This window comes from Sorex araneus, chromosome 5 (genome assembly GCF_027595985.1).
Source record: "Sorex araneus isolate mSorAra2 chromosome 5, mSorAra2.pri, whole genome shotgun sequence".
NCBI classification, from domain to species: Eukaryota; Metazoa; Chordata; class Mammalia; order Eulipotyphla; family Soricidae; genus Sorex; species Sorex araneus.
Genome location: NC_073306.1, coordinates 3,436,046 through 3,455,630, shown reverse-complemented (window position 1 = coordinate 3,455,630; position 19,585 = coordinate 3,436,046). Strand labels below are relative to the sequence as shown.

Sequence of the window (19,585 nt, the reverse complement as noted above, 5' to 3'; positions counted from 1 at the left end):
ATTCATGTATTTATGTTTGGCCCACACCTGTTAGTGCTCAGGGCTTACACCTGGCTCTGTGCTCAGAGATCCCTCCTGATGGGGCTCGGGGGGCCATCCGGGGTGCCAGGGATCAAGCCTGGGTCAGCCACATGCAAGACAAGCGCCCTCCTCACTGTACTATCCCTCCAGCACCCGCTTCATCTTGTTTTTCATTGTTTATTAAGGGGAAGGGCACATCCAGGGGTGCTCAGGGCTACTCCTGGCTCTGTGGTCAGGGAAATTGGGGGGACAATATGTGGTGCGAGAGTTGACCCCATCCAAGGTAAGCACCGCCCCCCTTTGCTGTCTCTCTGGCCCTCACTGTGTTTGTTCTGTTTTGTTTGGCTATGGGGCCACTGTGCTCAGTTACTCCTGGCTCTGTACTCAGTCAGGGTCGCTGGGGGGGCTTAGGGACGCTTCTGTTGCCCTGAGGATCTGACCCAGACCAGCGGCATGCAAGGCAGGCGCCTTCCCCGTTCCTCTACCGCTTCAGCCTTGACTCGAAAACGAAGATGATTCTTCGGCCCGGGCCGCGGGTGCCAGCGGGCTCTTCCACGCCCATGGCGATCAAACAGAACGTTCCCACGAGCCTCCCGCGGGGGCTTAACACAGTGTGGGTTTTCTTCACCGTCCAGATTGTCCTCCGCGCCCTGACCTTCCGAACTGAGGTCACAGCCTCGCTCCTTGGAATAAAATGCAGTCGCACTTTGATGGCGTGTGCAGTTTCCCGAGTGCTTGCCGCCAGGGAGGGCTGACGTGGGCATCGGCCTGGTTGCCCTGTGTGCTGCAGAACCTGGCACCCGGCTGAGACCTGGGGGAGGGCACATGGGGTCACAGGTGGCTGGGTGGCCGCCCTGCGGGCAGAGCCAGCTTCCTGCCAGCTGACCTGATGCCCTGGCGGGGGCGTGGGGGCGGGGTTGGCAATAGCTCCCAGCCCACATGAGGTCAAGGCCTCACCTCCTGGGCCATGAGCTCACGGGCGGGCCGCCCCAGCACTGAACATTGTCACCCTCCTCGTGTCATTCTGTCACAACACACAGGTTGCAGGCGTCCTCTTGGGACTGCTGGACCCGAGGTTCTGCCCTGAATGGGGGGGGGGTAGTGGGGGGGAGGTGCTGGGGATGGGTCCATGCAGGCTGGCATACCCTGTCTTCAGTCAGAGGTGGAAGGGGGCAAGGGGGCCCTCCCAGCACTACTGGGGGACATGTGTGCAGCAATCACAGCCCAGGGCCTCGAACCCACCAGGCACTTGGTAGATGTTTGCTCTCCCCCGACCCAGCACCAGCCCCAAGCCTTCACACGTGCTACGTTTTTAAAAATAAGGGCCACGGCCAGCAGAGTTGGTTGTGGTGTAGTCCTGATGGATCAGTACTCAGGCCCGGCAATGCTTGGGGCCACTGTGGGGAGACGCGGTGCTAGGTATTAGACTGGGCCAAGATCTGCCCAGAGGACTCACACGAAGACAAGTTGCGATGCAATAAGCAAAGGGTCTTTATTGGCTAGCTCGAGCTAGGGTGTTCATCCGGCTCACCGACACAGTGGCAGCCTTCCTGGACAAGCGGCCCCTAGTCTCAAAAGTGAGGGGCTTTTATACCATAACATTAGATAACAGGGACTTTTTGGCCAGTCTGAGGGGCTTTCCACTGCTTGTACTTAGCTGACTGGGTGTAAGTTGGAGTTACATAAATTACATAAGTATTACTTAAGGGTTATCTAGGAGGGGCTTCCCCACCTGCATCTGACTGGTAACCCTTAAGTGATCTCACCATGGGTATCTCACTTTGGGGAAATCATGACTCAATTCCAGGTATCTGCCCAACTCCAGGAATTCTGAAACCGAAACCTAGGCCCAGCTTCTTCTGACTTCTTTATGAGCCTGTCACGGCGCTGCCTTTGCGTCTCCAGCTCTCCTGGGGGGTGGACACTGGACCTCACACATGCACAAGTGCCCCACCCCCAGTCATCTCCCCAGCGAGGGGGTGCACACGTGGCTGTGCTCAGGACTTACTCCCGGCTCTGTGCTCAGAGGTTACCACTGGTGGGCTTGGGGGGACCATACTGGGTGCAGCGATCAAACCTGGGAAGCCCCTTGCAAGGGAGGCTCCCCACCCACTGTCCCGTTTCTCCAGCTTCTCTCTCGTGTGTTTTATTTTATTTTATTTATTTATTTATTTATTTTGCTTTTTGGGTCACACCCGGCGATACACAGGGGTTACTCCTGGCGCTGCACTCAGGAATTACTCCTGGCGGTGCTCAGGGGACCATATGGGATGCTGGGAATCGAACCCGGGTCGGCCACGTGCAAGGCAAACGCCCTCCCCGCTGTGCTATTGCTCCAGCCCCTCTCTCGTGTATTTTAAAGACCTGCTTCATCCTGGGCAGCTTTACTCTGATCCCCAGAGTCACATCTACGTCTCTGCTCCCCTCTGTAAATTGGGTGATGTGAAGAGCACAAAGTGCGAGCAGGAGAAGACACGCTATGGGTCAGAAGAAAATATTTGCAAAAGGAAATCTGATCAAAGACCGTTATCCAAAATACACAAAGAATTCCCAACACTCAGCAAGAAGGAAGCACACAAGCAGTTTAAAAGACGGGCCCCGGTGCTAGCAGACACCTCAGCAGAGAAAACGGGAGGCAGCAAGGCTGCTCCACGCCAGGCCCCGGCAGGGAAAAGCGGACTCAGGTGCCAGCCGGGCAGCACCTCACTCCTGTTAGTGCGGCCAGAATTCAAACACCCGCCACCGCCAATACAGGGGCGCCCTGGCTGGCGGAAACGCACTTGGTCTGAACTTCAGAGGACGGTCTGGCAGTTTCTTTACAGTATTAAACATATTCCTTCGTTGTTGTTTTCAGTTTTTGGACCATGCCCGGTACTGCTCGGGACTTACTCCTTGCTTTGCACCCTGCAATCACTCCTAGGGCTCAGGGGCCAGGGACGGTGCTGGGGACTGAATCAGGTCAAGTGCGTGAAGGCAAGCACCCCACCTGCTGTACTAACTCTCTGCCCCCACTCCCTGCCCCCTGCCCAGATATATTTGTCTATATAATTCGGCGATCACGATTCTTGCTGTTTAGCCAGAGGAGTTGAAAACATCGACAACAGCTTCTATAGCAACGCCGCACACAGGTGGAATCGCAGCTTTATTCACGACTGCTAACATTCAGAGCCGCCAAGGTGGAGGCGGTGGGTGGACTCGCTGCGGCCCACGAGGGTTAGATGAGCTGGAATGAGGGTAGGGACAGACAGGGGGTGTCGGGGCTGGGGAGATGGTGCAGGAGGGAACGCACTTGCCTTGCACGCAGCACGGAGCTCCCTAGCCCTGTCCCTGGCACTGTATATGGTCCCCTGAGCCCAGACTGGTGTGACCCAACTGCCCCCACCCCCCCAAAAAAAAATGAATGAGGTATCAAGTCATAAAGGAAAATGACAAGCATGTTCTCAGGGCAAGAGAAGCCCCCGACATGACATTCTGGAAAAGACCAGATGATGGTGTCCATTAGAGACGGGGCTGCAGGGGTTGAGGGTGGCGGCTGGGAGGAGTGAGGAGGATGTGCAGGCAGTGGGGCTGGATGCAAGAGACACCCAGCGACTCGCTGCTGAGGGACGCAGCCTCACCCCTGCAGGCACCCCTCGCCCCTGCACTCCCTGGTGCTCACCCAGATCTCTGGGTTCTTGGGGTGCCATTCTAGAGGTATGCCTGATTCTAGCACTGGCCACTGAGCACTAACGGGGTCTCCCAGTGCTCTGCTCCCAGGAGGCGGGGACGGATGGCGTGGAAGAAGTTGACCCCACCGCCAACCCAACCCCTCACCTCACCCTGAGGTGTTTCTCCTACTGTGACCTTGTTCACAGAACTGGGCTGAAGACCAAACATGCACGAGAGACACAGTTAGCCATCTCGGGGGTCAGGGGATAGCACAGTGGGTAGGGCTCTTGCCTGGCACACAGCCAACCTGGGTTCTATCCTGGGGATCCCACTAGGTCCCCCAAGCACCACTGCACCACTCAGGGAGTGAGTGATTCCTGAGTGCAGAGCCCAGGAGTCAGCCCTGAGCATCGCCAAGTGGGACCCCAAAACAGACAAAAGCAAAAATATTGCAGCCATCTGAATGAGACCATCTTAATTTTCTTTATAAGTCACAGATTTGAGGAGCCCCTTTGAGTAACCTCTTTTTTTTTTCCTATTAATACAGCGGGTAGGGCGTTTGCCTTGCACGCAGCTGACCCAGGTTCAATTCCTTTGTCCCTCTTGGAGAGCCCAGGAAGCTACTGAGAATATCCCGCCAGCACGGCAGAACCTGGTAAGCTCCCTGTGGCATATTCGATATGCCAAGAACAGTAACAACAAGTCTCACAATGGAGACGTTACTGGTGCCCGCATGAGCAAATTAATGAGCAACGGGATGACAGTGATACAGTGCTACAGTACTTATTTGCCGTCCCTCTGTCATACCCTGAGCCAACCATTTCCCCCAGGCAGCCTGGGGAAGTTCTGGAAGATGGACATACAGGGCAGAAGAGAAACAGGAGAAATAGCTATGGGAGGTGGAGACGGCTCCTTCACGTGGTGAAGAGGATGAGGAAGGCCACCATCAGGCAGAAGAGCCCATGGCCTCCGAAAGGGCAAATGGCCCCAGAAAGGCACAGGAAAATAGCTGCTGCTTCAGGGAAGGGTTCCTGGCATCCCCGGGGATGAGGCTTCCACACACAGTGCCAATCCCAGCGCCAGCGCCAGCCACCCCGACTGTGGCAGCCCCAGCCCCAGTGAACCTGGCTGCTGTGTCCACGTCCCTGGAAATGGCGCTGATTTGGAAGTTGTGGCTTGGGACAAGTGGGGTCAGGGGACTGCCAAGCTGCCGAGGCTCTCGTCTGTGGGGGTCTCTGGTCGTTTTGGCACCACAGCAGACAGTGGTCTGCTCAGCCCCTGGGAGGTGCTCCTGACCATGATGTGGGTGGAGACAAATTTGGCGCAGGTACACATCTTCAGGGGACGAAGGACACATCTTCAGCAGGAGAGCTGTTCCCAGGGCCGAGAAGACGGAGAGGGGTAGGGGGAGGCCGGTGTGGAGTAAACTCTTGAGTTGAAGGAGCTTTACTAGCGGGGCCAAAGAGACCCTATAATGAGCAGAGCCCGTGTCTTGCATGTGACAGACCCTGGCTCAATCCTCAACACCACATATGGTGCCCCAAGTGATCCCTGAGCACAGACCCAGAATAGGCCCTGAGTACCAATGGGATCTGGCAGGAAAGAAAGAAAGAAAGAAAGAAAGAAAGAAAGAAAGAAAGAAAGAAAGAAAGAAAGAAAGAAAGAAAGAAAGAAAGAAAGAAAGAAAGAGAGAGAGAGAGAAAGAAAGAAAGAAAGAAAGAAAGAAAGAATGAAAGAAAGAAAGAAAGAAAGAGAAAGAAAGAAAGAGAGAAAGAAAGAAAGAAAGAAAAATTACTAGAGATGTTTGCTGCTTATTCTAGCTTAAAACAAGATCATGGGAAAAGATTTAGCTGAAAATTCAAGCCAGTGGGTCTTTGTGACTGAAGTCTCCAGCTTTCTCAGAGTCAGGATGGGCTACCTGCCCCCACCTCCCTGTACTTCCAGAAGCCCAGCAGTCATGCCCTACGAACCAGGCGCCTTGTAAGATTGTCTTCTGGCCTTGCTCCAGAGACTCATGAATAAATTTCAAAAGAGATCAACTAGATGCAAAAAGGTTTTAGACACAGGCTCATGACTGAGACATCAGGGGCACCCTGGAGGGGAACGGGTCAGCACAGTGCCCACCCAAACACAGCCCAGGCAGCCACTTGCTCTCATACTTGAAAGTCATGCCATGCCTCCAGCCAGACTCCATCATCTCAGGACAAACCTCACCAAATAATTAACCCAATGAAATTTCAGGTATGCAGGTCTTTGTGGCTGAAATCTCCAGGCTTTCCCAGAGTCTTCTTCAACTCAAGAGGTTACTCAACGCCTACCTCCCACAACCTCCCTGTACTTACAGAAGCCCTGGTAGTCACGTCCACACCCAGGTAAAAATCTAAGCCGCCACCCCAGTTAAAAATTTAACTCCAGGGAGGAAAAAAAAATTAACTCCATCTGTACCACCCACTTAAAAATTCTTCCTGGAACAACATCTCCAGATTCTGCAGCACTGCCTCCCAGAAGTAGCACACCAGACTGGATAGGATTCGTGTAGAAGACAACCAGCCTCAATTAGCAAAACATTAACAGAAGGCTTAACCTGTAACAATTTAGGAATCCTTCATACAAGAACTCAATGTCTCCACGGTGAGATGCAACAAATTATGCTAATTTTCTTCTAGGGAAATTCTTTTTGATCATTTTGTTAGCAATTTATTGACAATAAGCAATGTAAATTAAAATATTGTGGGCCTGCTATGTGGGAAGGCTTGAGGGGTGGTTGAGAAACCTGGAGACAGGGGCTGGAGCGATAGCACAGAGGGGAGGGTGTTTGCCTTGCACATGGCCGACCCGGGTTTGATTCCCAGCATTCCATATGGTTCCCTGAGCACCACCAGGAGTAATTCTTGAGTTCAGGGCCAGGAGTAATCCCTGAACATAGCCGGGTATGACCCAAAAAGAAAAAAAAAAGAGAAACTTGGAAACAATGGTGGAGGGGAAGTAATGATGGTGGGATTGGGGTTGAAATATTGAATGCCTGTAAAAACCCATCATGAGCGACTTTCTCTTATTTTATTTTTGTTTTATTTTTTGGGTCACACATAGCAATGCTCAGGAGCTACTCCTGGTTCTGCACTTAGAAATTACCCTCTGGCAGTGCTGGGCAGCCATATGGGATGTCCGGGATCGAACCTAGGTCAGCCGCATGCAAGGCAAATGTCCTCCCTGCCATACTATCACTCTGGCTCCCATGAGAGACTTTTTTTTTTAATTTTTTTTTTATTGAGTCACCATGTGGAAAGTTACAAAGTTTTCAGGTTTAAATCTCAGTTATACAATGCTCGAATACCCATCCCTTCACCAGTGCTCATATTCCACCACCAAGAATCCCAGTATAGCTCCACCCGCCCCCTCACACCCCAAACCCCCCCACGCCCCTAGCCCCCCCCACCCTAAGCCCCCCCCCGCCTGTGTAACTAATAATTTTCACTTTACTTCCATGAGAGACTTTGTAAGCCATAGTGTTTATATAAAATTAGGTAGAAATAATTCTTTTTTACGTATGTCTTACCTATTTCATGTAAACTCCAAAATGCATTAGCAAAGAATTTTGTTAAAGCTTTATTAAGACTGGTAAGACATGACAATTACCATAATGAGATCCAAGTACAAAATAAAATTTAATGTAATATACTTTATATTCCAGAGTTGAAAACTTACTTATATAAGAATAGGCATTTTATTGTATTGTCACTGTCACTGTCACTGTCATCCCGCTGCTCATCGATTTGTTCGAGCGGGCACCAGTAACGTCTCTCGTTGACTTATTGTTACTGTTTTTGGCACATCCAACATCCAATGCGTACGGGTAGCTTGCCAGGCTCTGCCAAAATGGTTTTAATTTCCATATTCACATAGTTTAAAATCATAGAGCAAATGGTTAAAATTTACATAGGTCAAAATTATAGAACAAATTGTCTCTTACTGATTTATTTTCTGAGCAGTTTGTTTGCCATTTCTTTAAGTTTGTTGGAACAAGCTGTGTAAAGTAAATTTGTCGTGTGCCTAAGGGGGCAAGTTAGGGCTGGGAGGGAAACTGGGGACATTGGTGCAGGGACAGTCATACTGGTGCTATTGGAGCACTAAATAACTGTATTATGAACAACTTTGCATATCATGATATTTTAATAAGAAAATTTAAAAGGCAAAAATTAAGGAAAATGGACTTTTTTTTTTTTTGCCTTTTGGGTCACACCCGGTGATGCACAGGGGTTACTCCTGGCTCTGCACTCAGGAATCACCCCTGGCAGTGCTCAGGGGACCATATGGGATGCTGGGATTTGAACCCGGGTCGGCTGCGTGCAAGGCAAACGCCCTACCCACTGTGCTATCGCTCCAGCCCCGGACTTTTTTTTTTTAAGTAGCTTTTTTGGGGGGAGGCACATTAGATAGTGCTCAGGTGTGGCTCAAATAACAAAAAATGAAAAAAGAAAGAAAATAAATTTATGTATAATTAAGCTGGATAAGATTCAATTTCAATAGATGTGTCATATTTAGAGTAATCTTTAATATCAACAGCATGTTTACATAAAGGGAAACCTTTTTCTTTCATTTGCTAAATTTTCTTCCACCTGCTAAATGGGCATTTTTGAACTAATGATCTGCTGACCTGTTATTTGTTTCTTTGGGGGCCATACCAGGTGATGCTCAGGGGCTCACTGCTGGTGGTACTGGGGGACCATGCAGTGCTGGGGACTGAACTTGGGGCTCCTACAGGCGAGGTCTGTGCTTCAGCCCTTTGAGACATTCCCCACCTTGATCTTTTGGTATAGTATTTTGGTTTTTTTTTTTTTCTTTTTGGGTCATGACCCAGCGATGCTCAGGGGTCACTCCTGGCTCTGCACTCAGGAATTACCCCTGGCCGTGCTCAGGGAAGCATATGGGATGCTGGGAATCGAACCCGGGTCGGCTGCGTGCAAGGCAAACGCCCTACTCGCTGTGCTATCGCTCCAGCCCTTTGTTATAGTGTTTTGGCTGGCAGTGCTCAGGACATACTCCTGGCCTTGAGCTCAGGGATCACTTCTGAAGAGCTCCTGGAACTATGTGTGGTGCCGGGGATTCAACCTGGGTAGACCACATGCAAGGCAAATGCTTACCCACTGCACTATCTCTCTGGCCCCTATTCTTTATAAGATAATAGTAACAGGTGTTTTTTATTTCTCAACCTTTTAAATAACAACACAGACAGCAAAGATGCTGTGTTTTACCCAAATAATTTCCTGTTCTCTAGAAGGTCTTTAAGATCTGGTCCTTGATTATTAAACTGAAGCATTTTCTCAACAGTAAAAGAGCTAAATTTTGCATATAATGATGTAAGCCGCTATACTTGCATTTAAAATTTGTATTTTAATTTTTGTTAGGTAAATAAGTATTGCTTTCCAATGATCTGTAATATTTTTTGGTCAAGTGCCAAAAGTCCTTTGATACGCAGATTTCTCCAACTCAAAGTCTAAATAGGGTCTTTTCCACTTTAATTGATGGCCTCTGGACCATCCCAGGTTTGTTCTCCATCACTGTATCACTGTCACTTTCATCCCATTGGTCATCGATATGCTCGAGTGGGCACCAGGAATATCTCCATTGTGAGACTTGTTGTTACTGTTTTTGGCATATCGAATACACCATGGGGAGCTTGCCAGGCTTTGCCGTGCAGGCAGGATACTCTCAGTAGTTTGCCGGGCTCTCCGAGAGGAACAAAGGAATTGAACCCAGGTTGGCCGCATGCAAGGCAAAGCCCTACCTGCTTTGCTATCTGGCTAATGACATCTGTCACCCCATTGATCGCCAGGGTTGTTCTCCATATAAAAAAAGAAATATTGAGCTAACTAGGTTTATTTCATTTGCTGAATTACTTGAGAAGCGTTGTCAAGTTGGCAGCAAGACTAAGCCTTCTTTATTTTTTATTTGGATAAGCATCATATAATTGTTCCAGAAACAATGTAAATTTCGACATGTCAGAAGTCTGATTTGCTCCGGTCTACTTTGATCACTTCTCATTCTAATTATTAACTTGACATATCTGTACAGCAATTATCAAGTTCCCTTGTCAATTCTGTTGCATTAGCCATCATCGGATCTTTGGCCATTCTGGTTTTTGGTGCAGGAGGAATTGGGCCATACCCAGAGTTGCTCTGGGGCTGCTCCTGGCTCTGTGCTCAAGAGGGAGCCCCGGGGAGGCTCAGGAAACTGTATTCAGTGCAGGGATTAGAACCTGAGGCAGCTGCATGCACGCACATGCACCAGCAGTAAGCCCAGTACTATCTTCCAGCCTCTGTTCCTACCACAATTAAAAAAAAAAAAATCAGCACCAGAAGTCACATGGGTCCCCAAGGATGCTGTCGATGGATCAGCGGCCAGGAACACACCTTGCTGAGGGCCTGACTGGGCAGGGCGGGGCCGAACTCTGTTCCTGCCAAGAGGGCAGAAGGACCTTGGGAACTTTCTGGAGTTTACTCTTGCCCGTGCAAGGCCAGACCACCACCTCCCCCACCTGGGGGCGAGTCATAGAATCCGGCATCCTTCACTGCTTTGATTTGGGGAACCGCGTCCCCCACCCCCCCCTCTTCCCTCCCCCAGAGGGCGCTGTGGCGCAGAGCGGGAGAGTTTGGGAAGCGCTCTATCTGCTGATCATCTTGATTGCCCTCCTTATCAGATCCTGGAACCGGGGGATAACCTTGACTTTAGAATCCCAGCCCCTCCCTCCAATCAGGCCACCTCCATATACCACGCCCTGTAGGCCTGGGAGGCACTTAAGGGCATTTTGCTATAAAGCTTACAGTGCAAAAACACAATGCCAGCATAATTGGCATTTCGTTTCCAAGACACAACACCCCCCGCCCCCCACAAGCCCCTCATTCTGCCAAGATGTCACCACAGAGGCATAGAAGGATTAGGGGGAAAATACAACCAAAGCTGAGTACTCAATACCATGTGATATTTTTATTTTTATTTTATTTATTTATTTAATTTTTTAGGTCACACCTGGCGATGCACAGGGGTTACTCCTGGCTGTACACTCAGGAATTACCTCTGGCGGTGCTCAGGGGACCATATGGGATGCTGGGAATCGAACCCGGGTCAGCTGCGTGCAAGGCAAACGCCCTACCCGATGTGCTACTACTCCAGCCCCCACCATGCGATATTTTTAATCTGAACACACAAACCAGTGCAAAGCATCCAGAAGATTCCTGGTGGAGGTGAGCCCGGCAGTAGAGAAAGACTTGGTGTGACCATCTGTCTGGTCTCAGAATTCCCAGGGATTTTCCTGGCTACTCTCGGATGCTAATTCAATGTTTTACATTCAGGCTAAAATTTCCTATATCAACTCTGGTAATTCTAGAAATCTTCAGGGTCAGAAAAGTCCTTTTCTTTCTTATTGTAACAATAGTACATAAATTCTCCTATTCCCTCCTGGCACCAGCACACCACGCAGGGTCAGTCTCACAGCCCAGGAATCTCTAATGTTACTACAGCTCCAATCCCCTGCTTCAGCCCGCCTGAGTCACTCCCTTCTCCTGAGTTTCGGCAAAGAACAGCTCCGTCCCTCCCCCACCCCAAACCCAGAGGCCTCACACCTCCTCATGGCTTCTCTGACCAACAGAGCGTTTGTGTTTTAAAAAGTGATAGCTGGAGTGATAGCACAGCGGGTAGGGAGGTAGGGCGTTTGTTCAGCATGCCACCGACCAGGGTTCTATATGGGACCCATATGGTCCCCTGAGCAACAGGGATAATTCCTGAGTAATTCCTGAGTGCGAAGCCAGGAGTAACCCCTGTGCGTTGCCGGGTATGACGCAAAAACAAAACAAAACAAAACCCACAAACCTCTGGAGAGATAGTGAGGGGAGGTAGTGAGGGGAGTTAGTGAGGGGAGATAGTGAGGGGAGATAGTGAGGGGAGATAGTGAGGGGAGATAGTGGGGGGAGATACTGAGGGGAGATACTGAGGGGAGATAGTGAGGGAAGGGCTCTTACCTGAGTGCTGCTGACCCTGCTTCATCCTGGCACCACCTGTGGTTCCCCTAAGCACAGAGCCAGGAGTAAGCCCTGAGCAGCTATAGGTGAGCACAGAGCCAGGAGTAAGCCCTGAGCAGCTACAGGTGAGCACAGAGCCAGGAGTAAGCCCTGAGCAGCTACAGGTGTGCTCCAAAATTCAAAAGAACAAGAACACCACCACCAACAACAACACACATGCGCATACACACACACACACACACACACACACAATCTGATCTCTTTCAAAAAGGCCAGTGGGTAGGAGGCTTAGCATGTGGCCCACTGGGGTTCAATCCTCAGTATCCCACCTAGACCCCCAATCAGAGCCAGGAGTAAGCCTGGAGCACTGCCGTGTATGGCCTCAAGCCCCTCACAATAACAAATAACGTAGATAAATAAATGAAGCTGCCAGCCTTTTCTCAGCTCCTGGGAGCGGCCCGATGAACAGGGTGTCGACAGTGTGACCCCACTGTGCCCGCCCAACTCCTCCACTCTGCCAGGTGCCCACTCTCAGCCCACTGGCCTTGCATGTTCTTTTTATTATTATTATTATTATTACGTTTAATATTCAAACACCTTCCCACCACCATTGCACCTTCCCACCACCGTAATTTGAATGTTTCCACCCCAAGTCCCAAGCCATGCCCCTAAGGCAGAACCGAAACAATTAGTTTTGTATTGTTGTGAATAATCCGCTGAAAATGCTCCAATAAAGTTTCCTTAGAGGAAAGTGTGTGAAGATGGTTGTATTTCATCCTGGAGCCATGAAGCCCTGGTATGAGAGATTACAAACATGCATGTCAAACCCCATCAAATGTTGTGTGCTGCTCTTGGTACCTCAACGGTAGGAGAGTTCCAGGAATTCTAAAATTTAGAATGTGACTATACAGCAGATTCGCTCATGGGTGAGGCTCATTGAGCCTGTGGAGAGCAGCCGTGAGCATGGCGGCAGTTGAGTTCTGGAGGTTTCCAGCTGCCGGGGCTCTGTGGGGCGGGGAGGGAGACTCACCCACCCGCTCTGAGTTGCCCCCAGTGAAGACAGCCTGGCGCGGGGTCCGGAGGCATCTCTGTGGTGTGTCGTTTAACCTTGCACGTCCTTGCTGCCAGCAGGGTCTTTTCTGCAGGCCCCCCCCCCCCGCAACCCCCTACTGCAGTCCCATTCAGTCCATCCCCTGCCGGCCAGGCTCTGGACCACCCTGTCTCCACACTGCCCCCTCTCGGCCTGGGTCAGCCCTATGTATTCCACCTTCCCTCCCCAGCTCTGGGGGAAGCCTTACTGGCCAGACGCCCACTGCCCCACCTGCTTCTTTAGGGACTGCATCATCTTTTTTTTCTTTTTGGGTCACACTCAACAATGCTCAGGGATTGGTGGTGCTCAGGGGACCCGATGGGATGCTGGGGATCGAACCCAGGTCAGCCGCGTGCAAGGCAAACGCCCTACCAGCTGTGCTATTGCTCCAGCCCTGGGACTGTGTCGTTTTAATTCTCTTTCCCCGGCTAGTGGCTCAGTCCCCTGGTGCTGTTAATTCAAAGAAAACTCAAAGGCAAATGATTTGCTTGTAAAGTTGGATCAAGTGGCTGGACTATTTTCAACAGAAGATTTCAATCATTGACAGTAACAACGTAGGGGGCTGGACAGAGCACAGTGGGTAAGGCACTTGCTTTGCTTGCAGCCGACCCAGGTTCGATCCCTGCCAATATGGTCCCCTCAGAACCACCAGGAGTGAGTCCTGAGTGTAAGTCCAGGAGTAACCCATGAGTACCACCGGGTGTGGCCCAACACCACTCCCCCGAGTTTTTTAATTAAAAAAAATTAAGAATGGAAGTCGGGCCAGAGATGAACAGGCTGAACTCCTGCTTTGTACTGCTCAGTGCCACAACCCTGAGCTCAGCCGAGACGCACAGAGACAGGACAGAGTTTTCAAGCTTTATTCACACCCACCGAAACTCACTCATGCAAGGGGCTGGGCACGGAGGGGGCGCAAGCTGGCACCGCTCCCTGGGCTTGGAACCCTGAGCACTGGTCGACTCTCATTTTGTACGTGTCACTTCAAAGCAGGGGGGACGCATGCCCACATGCCACCTTATCTAAGCACAGCGATGGACAGACGCAAACTGCGCAGTTCGCACGTCAGGCTCTAAGTCCGTTACAAAACATGGTCAGGTCAAACTTGACTTCAGAACATATGCGCGTGTGAGACCGGCCTGTTATCTGTGGCCAGACGTCCCGGCGTTTATGCCCATGCCCTTGGGGTCTGGCATGTGTTTCTTACTAGGTCGTAAACGCATGACCCTGCACTCAGGGAATCACTCCTGGTGGGGCTCGGGGGACCATGTGGGGGTGCCGGGTACTGGACCCGGGTCAGCTGGGAGCAAGGCGAGTGCCCTCCCCTCAGTCCTGTGGCTTTGCCCGGTAGGGGGCCGCAGAGGACCCAGCCCCGGCCCTGGGAAGCTGTCTGGGGTGTTCTCCCTCCTGGATAAAATCCCAAGAGCCCTCCCGCCAAGGCTCTACACTGCAGGGGTGGGGGCAAGCAAAGCACCCCAGGGCCCCTCCCTTTGCCGAGCCCGCCCAGTGGCCTCCCTACAGTCTGAGCCATAGCACGTCAGGGGTGGCACTGGCCTTGCCCGCGGCTGACCCGGGTTCGATCCCCGGCATCCCATCTGATCCCCGAGCACTGCAAGGAGGAAGCTCTGAGCATCTCCAGGTGCGGCCCAAACCCACTGAGAAGGCCCTGAGCGCCCCCCAAACCCCCGCAGGAGCGCACAGGAACCCTACTACCCCTCCCCCCTGCGCACTCACGCCCCCGGACAGTCTGCGCCCCCCCAAGGCCCCTCCCCCAGCCTACCCCCGCCGCCACCAGGCGCCCCCAGCCCTCCCGCCCCGCCCCCGCCGGGCGTTGGTGATGTCAGGACCTCGCTCGACCCGCGCCTGCGCAGGAGGTAGGCCGGCCAGCACCCCAGAACACCCCAGACCCCGGTGTTCAGGTCTCGCTGCTTTCCAGCTCCCGGGACCCCGCTGGGGCAGAGAAACCTCCCCAGCCCCCTCCCCCAGTCACCAGGGGTTCGAGACTTTTGCGCCTGGGCCTGGCACGCGGGGAGCAAATCCAGACCCGCTTTTCCCCTTTAGGGCCACACTCTGCTGTGTTCAGAGATGACTCCCGGCTCTGTGCTCTGGGCACGATACGGGGTGCTGAAGATTGAACCCCAGTCGGCAGTAGACAAGGCAGGCACCTCCCCACTCCCTGGCCGCTGGCCCTCCCTCACACCCCGCAGGCAGTTTTATCCCCAACCCCCACCTAACATGCATTTCCTCTGGAGAACTTTCCCGAAGTCCCCGAAGTAATCGGGGCACTGGTCTTGACGGTGTGGGGACAGACCCAGAAGGAAAAGAGGGTAAATGGTGAAAGTGTGTGTGTGTCTGAGGGCATGCGCGCTCGCGCACACACACACACACACGCATTCACCACACACCACACACATGAGCCACACGCTTATACACCACACACCATTACATCCATCACGTCCCCCCACATTTCCACATGCCACACCCCCATAAGCCACATTACACACCACACGCATGTTCCCCACAAGATTTTTTTTTTAAATTTTTTATTAGTGAATCACCGTGAGGTGCAGTTACAGGCTCACAAACCTTCGTGCTTGCGTTTCAGCCATACACCTGTCGAGTGCCCATCCCGAGTGCCCATCCCCCCACCAGCACCTGTTCTCCACCAGCAATGGTCCCAGCATCCCTCCCCCACCCCGCCCCGCCCCCGCCCCGCCCCGCAGGGTGGCACCGCACTCCCTTTTGCTCTCTCCCTCCTTTGGGTGTTGTCCCCGCACGTTTTATACCACACACACCACCTCATACATCACATGTCCCCCTGCATTCACACACGCCACCTCCCCATATGCTGAAAGCCACATTCATCCCCCACAGCACACAGTCACCACATCACACACATGACACACCCCATCACATGTCACTCACCAAACCCCCTTATGCCACCTCACTTATCACACACATCGTCATACATGTCACATGCCACACATCACGGCACAACGTCTGTGCCACACAGCCCCTCACATGTCCCCCCTTCATCACACACCAGCCCCATTTACCACAGCACAGATTCCTCACACACACATACACGCATGACACCACTCACAGACACACACACACACGACACACCACATATGCCTCTTACTGCTCCAACACAACCCAAAGCTCTTAGTCGTCACTGTCCCCGCCAGGCCCCCTTCCTCAGCTCACTGCTGCTTCCGGTCATCTGCGGGGCGCGGGGGGGAAGGGCCGGCTGGGCTGGACTGGGCGAGGCCAGCAGAGCAGGAAGTGTGCCAGGAGAGATGAAAGTCTGGGGGCCCCGTGGGACTTTGCACTGGATGTAGTCGTGTAACCTGGCGTCCACAGCAGCGGGCACGCCGCGGCCTGGCCTCACTCAGGGATCTGACTCACTTTCCCTCCCGGCAGATAAGAGGACTGGGAGGATTTGCTGCCCTCGCAGTGGGGATGAGGCACCAGAAAAGAACCGTGAAGGCTGTTCCCTGAAAAGAACATGGGGACATTAGCCAGGAGTGACCCCTGAGCACAGAGCCAGGAGTAACCCCTGAGCACAGAACCAGGAGTGATCCCTGGGCACAGGGCCAGGAGTAACTCCTGAGCACAAAGTCAGGAGTAACCCCTGAGCACAGAACTAGGAGTAACCCCTGAACACAGAGCCAGGAGTGACCCCTGAGCACAGAGCCAGGAGTAACCCCTGAGCACAGAACCAGGAGTGATCCCTGAGCACAGAACCAGGAGTAACCTCTGAGCACAGAGCCAGGAGTAACCCCTGAGCACAGAACTAGGAGTAACCTCTGAGCACAGAGCCAGGAGTTACCCCTGAGCACAGAACCAGGAGTAACCCCTGAGCATTTTTAGGTTTCAGGTGTGACCCAAAAACCTAAATCAAACTAGAATACTGGGGGGGGGGGTTTGGGCAATAGGACAGGGGGAGGGCACTGGCCTTGCACGTGGCTGACCAGGGTTCCACCCAAGGCACGCCGTCCCCGGAGCACCCCTCCAGGAGAGATCCCTGAGTGCAGAGCCAGGACTAAGCCCTGAGCACTGCTGGCTGGGGCCTCCAAACAAACAGACAAACAAACAAACCCACAAAACCAAAGAGGGAGGAGAGAGCCGCGAGGCGGGAGGGGGCGGTACAGGCAGGCAGCCCGGGGAGTCTTCCTGACTGACACAGGAAGGCAGAAGCAGCCCCCAGCCCAGAGCAGCAAGGCCTGGGCACGGCTCCAGGGGAGTCACGCGGCGTCCGGGTGCAAGCGAGTCTGCAGCGCTGCCCGCCTGCCTCCCCGCCGGAGCCCTCTGCCAGCCTCGGTGCCCCCACCCCTGTCTCGGCGGCCCTGAGCTTCGGCCCAGACGCTCTGTGCGGGCCGCTCGGTGCGCGAGCTCCACTCGGGCAGCTCAGAGGAGTGACAGGTCAGCGGGCCCGCGGCATCCCGCAGCCATAAACACTGGCAGCTCCTTGGCGATCAAAGGGCAGCTGGATGGTCTCTCCCTGCTCTGCCTCGGAGCGTGTCCAGCGGCATGGAGGGCCAGGAGGAGCTGGTTCCTGAGCAGGGCCCGGAGCAGGAGCCCGGACAGAGGAAAGGGGTGAGTCTCTCGGGGGCGCCCCTTGGGGGGACCCTCTAGCTCAGGAGAGCCCCCAGCAGCTGCATTTTGACAAGGACTAAAGAGAGGTGAAAACAGGCAGAGGGCGGTGGTACACCGGGGAAGGTGTGTGCCTGGCATGTGCCCGGCCCCAGCTCCCCCTGCGACCCCCTGAGCCCCGCCAGGAGTGATCCCTGAGCACCAAGCCAGGAGTAAACCCTGAGCACCGGTGGGTGTGGCCCCCCCAAAACAAAACAGAGGTGATTAGAGTTAGTGATTAACTGGGAAGCTCCCTGCTGGGCCATTCTGTACCTGGCACCAAACGGAGGAGGTTTGGGCCCAAGTGATAGTCCAGCGGGGAGGGCGTTTGCCTGGCCACTTGTTTGCCTTGCCGACCCGGGTTCGATCTCCGACATCCCATAGGGTTCCCCGAGCACCGCCAGGAGTGATTCCTGAGTGCAGAGCCAGGAGGAGCCCCTGAACAGCACCGGGTGTGACCCAAAAAGAAAAAAAAAATGAAGAGACTCAAAGATCCAACCACCTGCACCTTAACTCAGGGGCCTGAGACCACGACCCTCACGCATTGTTGGGGGCATATTTGGGAGCTGATCCGACTGACCCTCAGGACATTTTGTTTGGATTTTCCAGGAAGTAACGCGGTGAGGCCTGCAGAGGGGCCGGGAAGAGGTGTGAGGCTGGGACTCCCTCCCCTGAGGAGACTCCCCGTCTGTTCAGTAACAGCCTTTCTGGCCTTGCCGCCCCTTCCCAACACCATATATATATATATATATATATATATATATATATATATATATATAAATTTTATTTTTTTCTTTATGTTTTTTCTTTTTGGGTCACACCCGGCGATGCTCAGGGGTTCCTCCTGGCTCTGCACTCAGGAATTACTCCTGGCGGTGCTCAGGGGACCATATGGGATGCTGGGAATTGAACCCGGGTCGGTCACGTGCAAGGCAAACGCCCTCCCCGCTGTGCTATCGCTCCAGCCCCAGCACCGTATAATTTTGATGATGCTTTCAGGGTCCCTTGAGTGAGGAAAGAGTGTAAGGACAGGGAGATCATATCAACTCATTAATACTTTTCAAGAAATTTCCATTCATCATAATGGCTTCTATTTGATGTGTGGGTATGTATTTGTGCAAATTATTATCAATATTTTTTTTTGTTTAGTTTGGGGTCACACCCAGCAGGGCCCAGGGCTGACTTCTGACTCTGCGCTCAGGGACCACTCCTGGGGTGCTCGGGGGATCGTATGGGGTGTCAGGGATCGAACCTGGGCTAGCTGCATGCAAGGCAAACGCCCTCCCCACGGTGACCCCTGGTCCCCGTTAGTATAAGTTGTTGTTCAGCCCTGACTGTTTCCTGCTAGAGACGAGGATTGAGAGCGGGTTTGGGGGGTGAAGGCGTCTCCGAGTCATTTCTACTCCATCTGCTGTGCTCAGGGAGTTCCTCCAAGCCACTTGGTAACTCCGTCTCCTCCTCTATAACGGGGTTCGGGGCCAGGGAACAGCACAGCGGGGACGGTGCTTGTCTTCACGTGGCAGGTTCAGCCCCCAGCACCAAAGATGCGCCCCTGAACCCCGCGAGGAATGATCCCTGAGCACAGAGCCAGGAGTAAGCCCGGAGCACCGCTGGGTGTGACCCCCAAACAGAAGCCAGGTGTTGGGGGGACATACCCCTCACGGGGCTGCTGCAACCACGGCGTGACCTAACGGCGAACCATCCGCACTCGTACCCCTGCCAGTGTCGTTAAAGTGAGGCCCTGGAGATCACTTGGGCCGATGCTTTTTGGCGGGGGAGGGGGGCTGCGGTGTGGGAGCGTGACAGCCCCTCCCCCGGGAGTCACCGCCTTAGACATGTGCTCGCACGCGTGTGCTCCTGTTCGATTCTCCCCGTGAGATGTCTGGACTCGGGCCAAGTCTGGCGAAGGTTCAGGCGCTGACCGCACGGTCCCCTGAGCAAGGCCACGTGTGGCCTCAAGATGAAGCAGCAGAAGGTTGGACAAGGACCCGGGCTGGAGGCAGGGGCCGGTGGGCGGGAGGCACGTGCCAGAGGCCCTGATCGCACCTCCAGCCACCACAGGAGCGAGCCCTGAACACACGGGCACCACTGGAGACGGCCCCAAACAAACAGAAAGGACTTTGAAGGCGCGAAGCTCAGCAGCAGAACTCTGGCCTGACACGTGCTAGGCCTGGGTTTG

General features: G+C 53.3%; 1 protein-coding gene and 1 pseudogene across 1 annotated transcript in view; one reads left to right on the top strand and one right to left on the bottom strand.

The window, feature by feature from the left end:
* Positions 1-4,583: 4,583 nt before the first annotated feature.
* On the bottom strand, positions 4,584-5,004 carry LOC129404851 (ATP synthase F(0) complex subunit C2, mitochondrial-like; annotated as a pseudogene).
* An 11,967-nt stretch (positions 5,005-16,971) lies between these two features.
* The window catches only part of SLC2A5 (solute carrier family 2 member 5), a 15,534-nt gene continuing 12,920 nt past the window's right edge, over positions 16,972-19,585 (top strand). Inside the window, exon 1 of the mRNA XM_004607233.2 lies at positions 16,972-17,370. Coding sequence (XP_004607290.2) covers positions 17,305-17,370 — 66 coding nt within the window. The 5' untranslated portion in view covers positions 16,972-17,304. The remainder of the gene's footprint in view (positions 17,371-19,585) is intronic.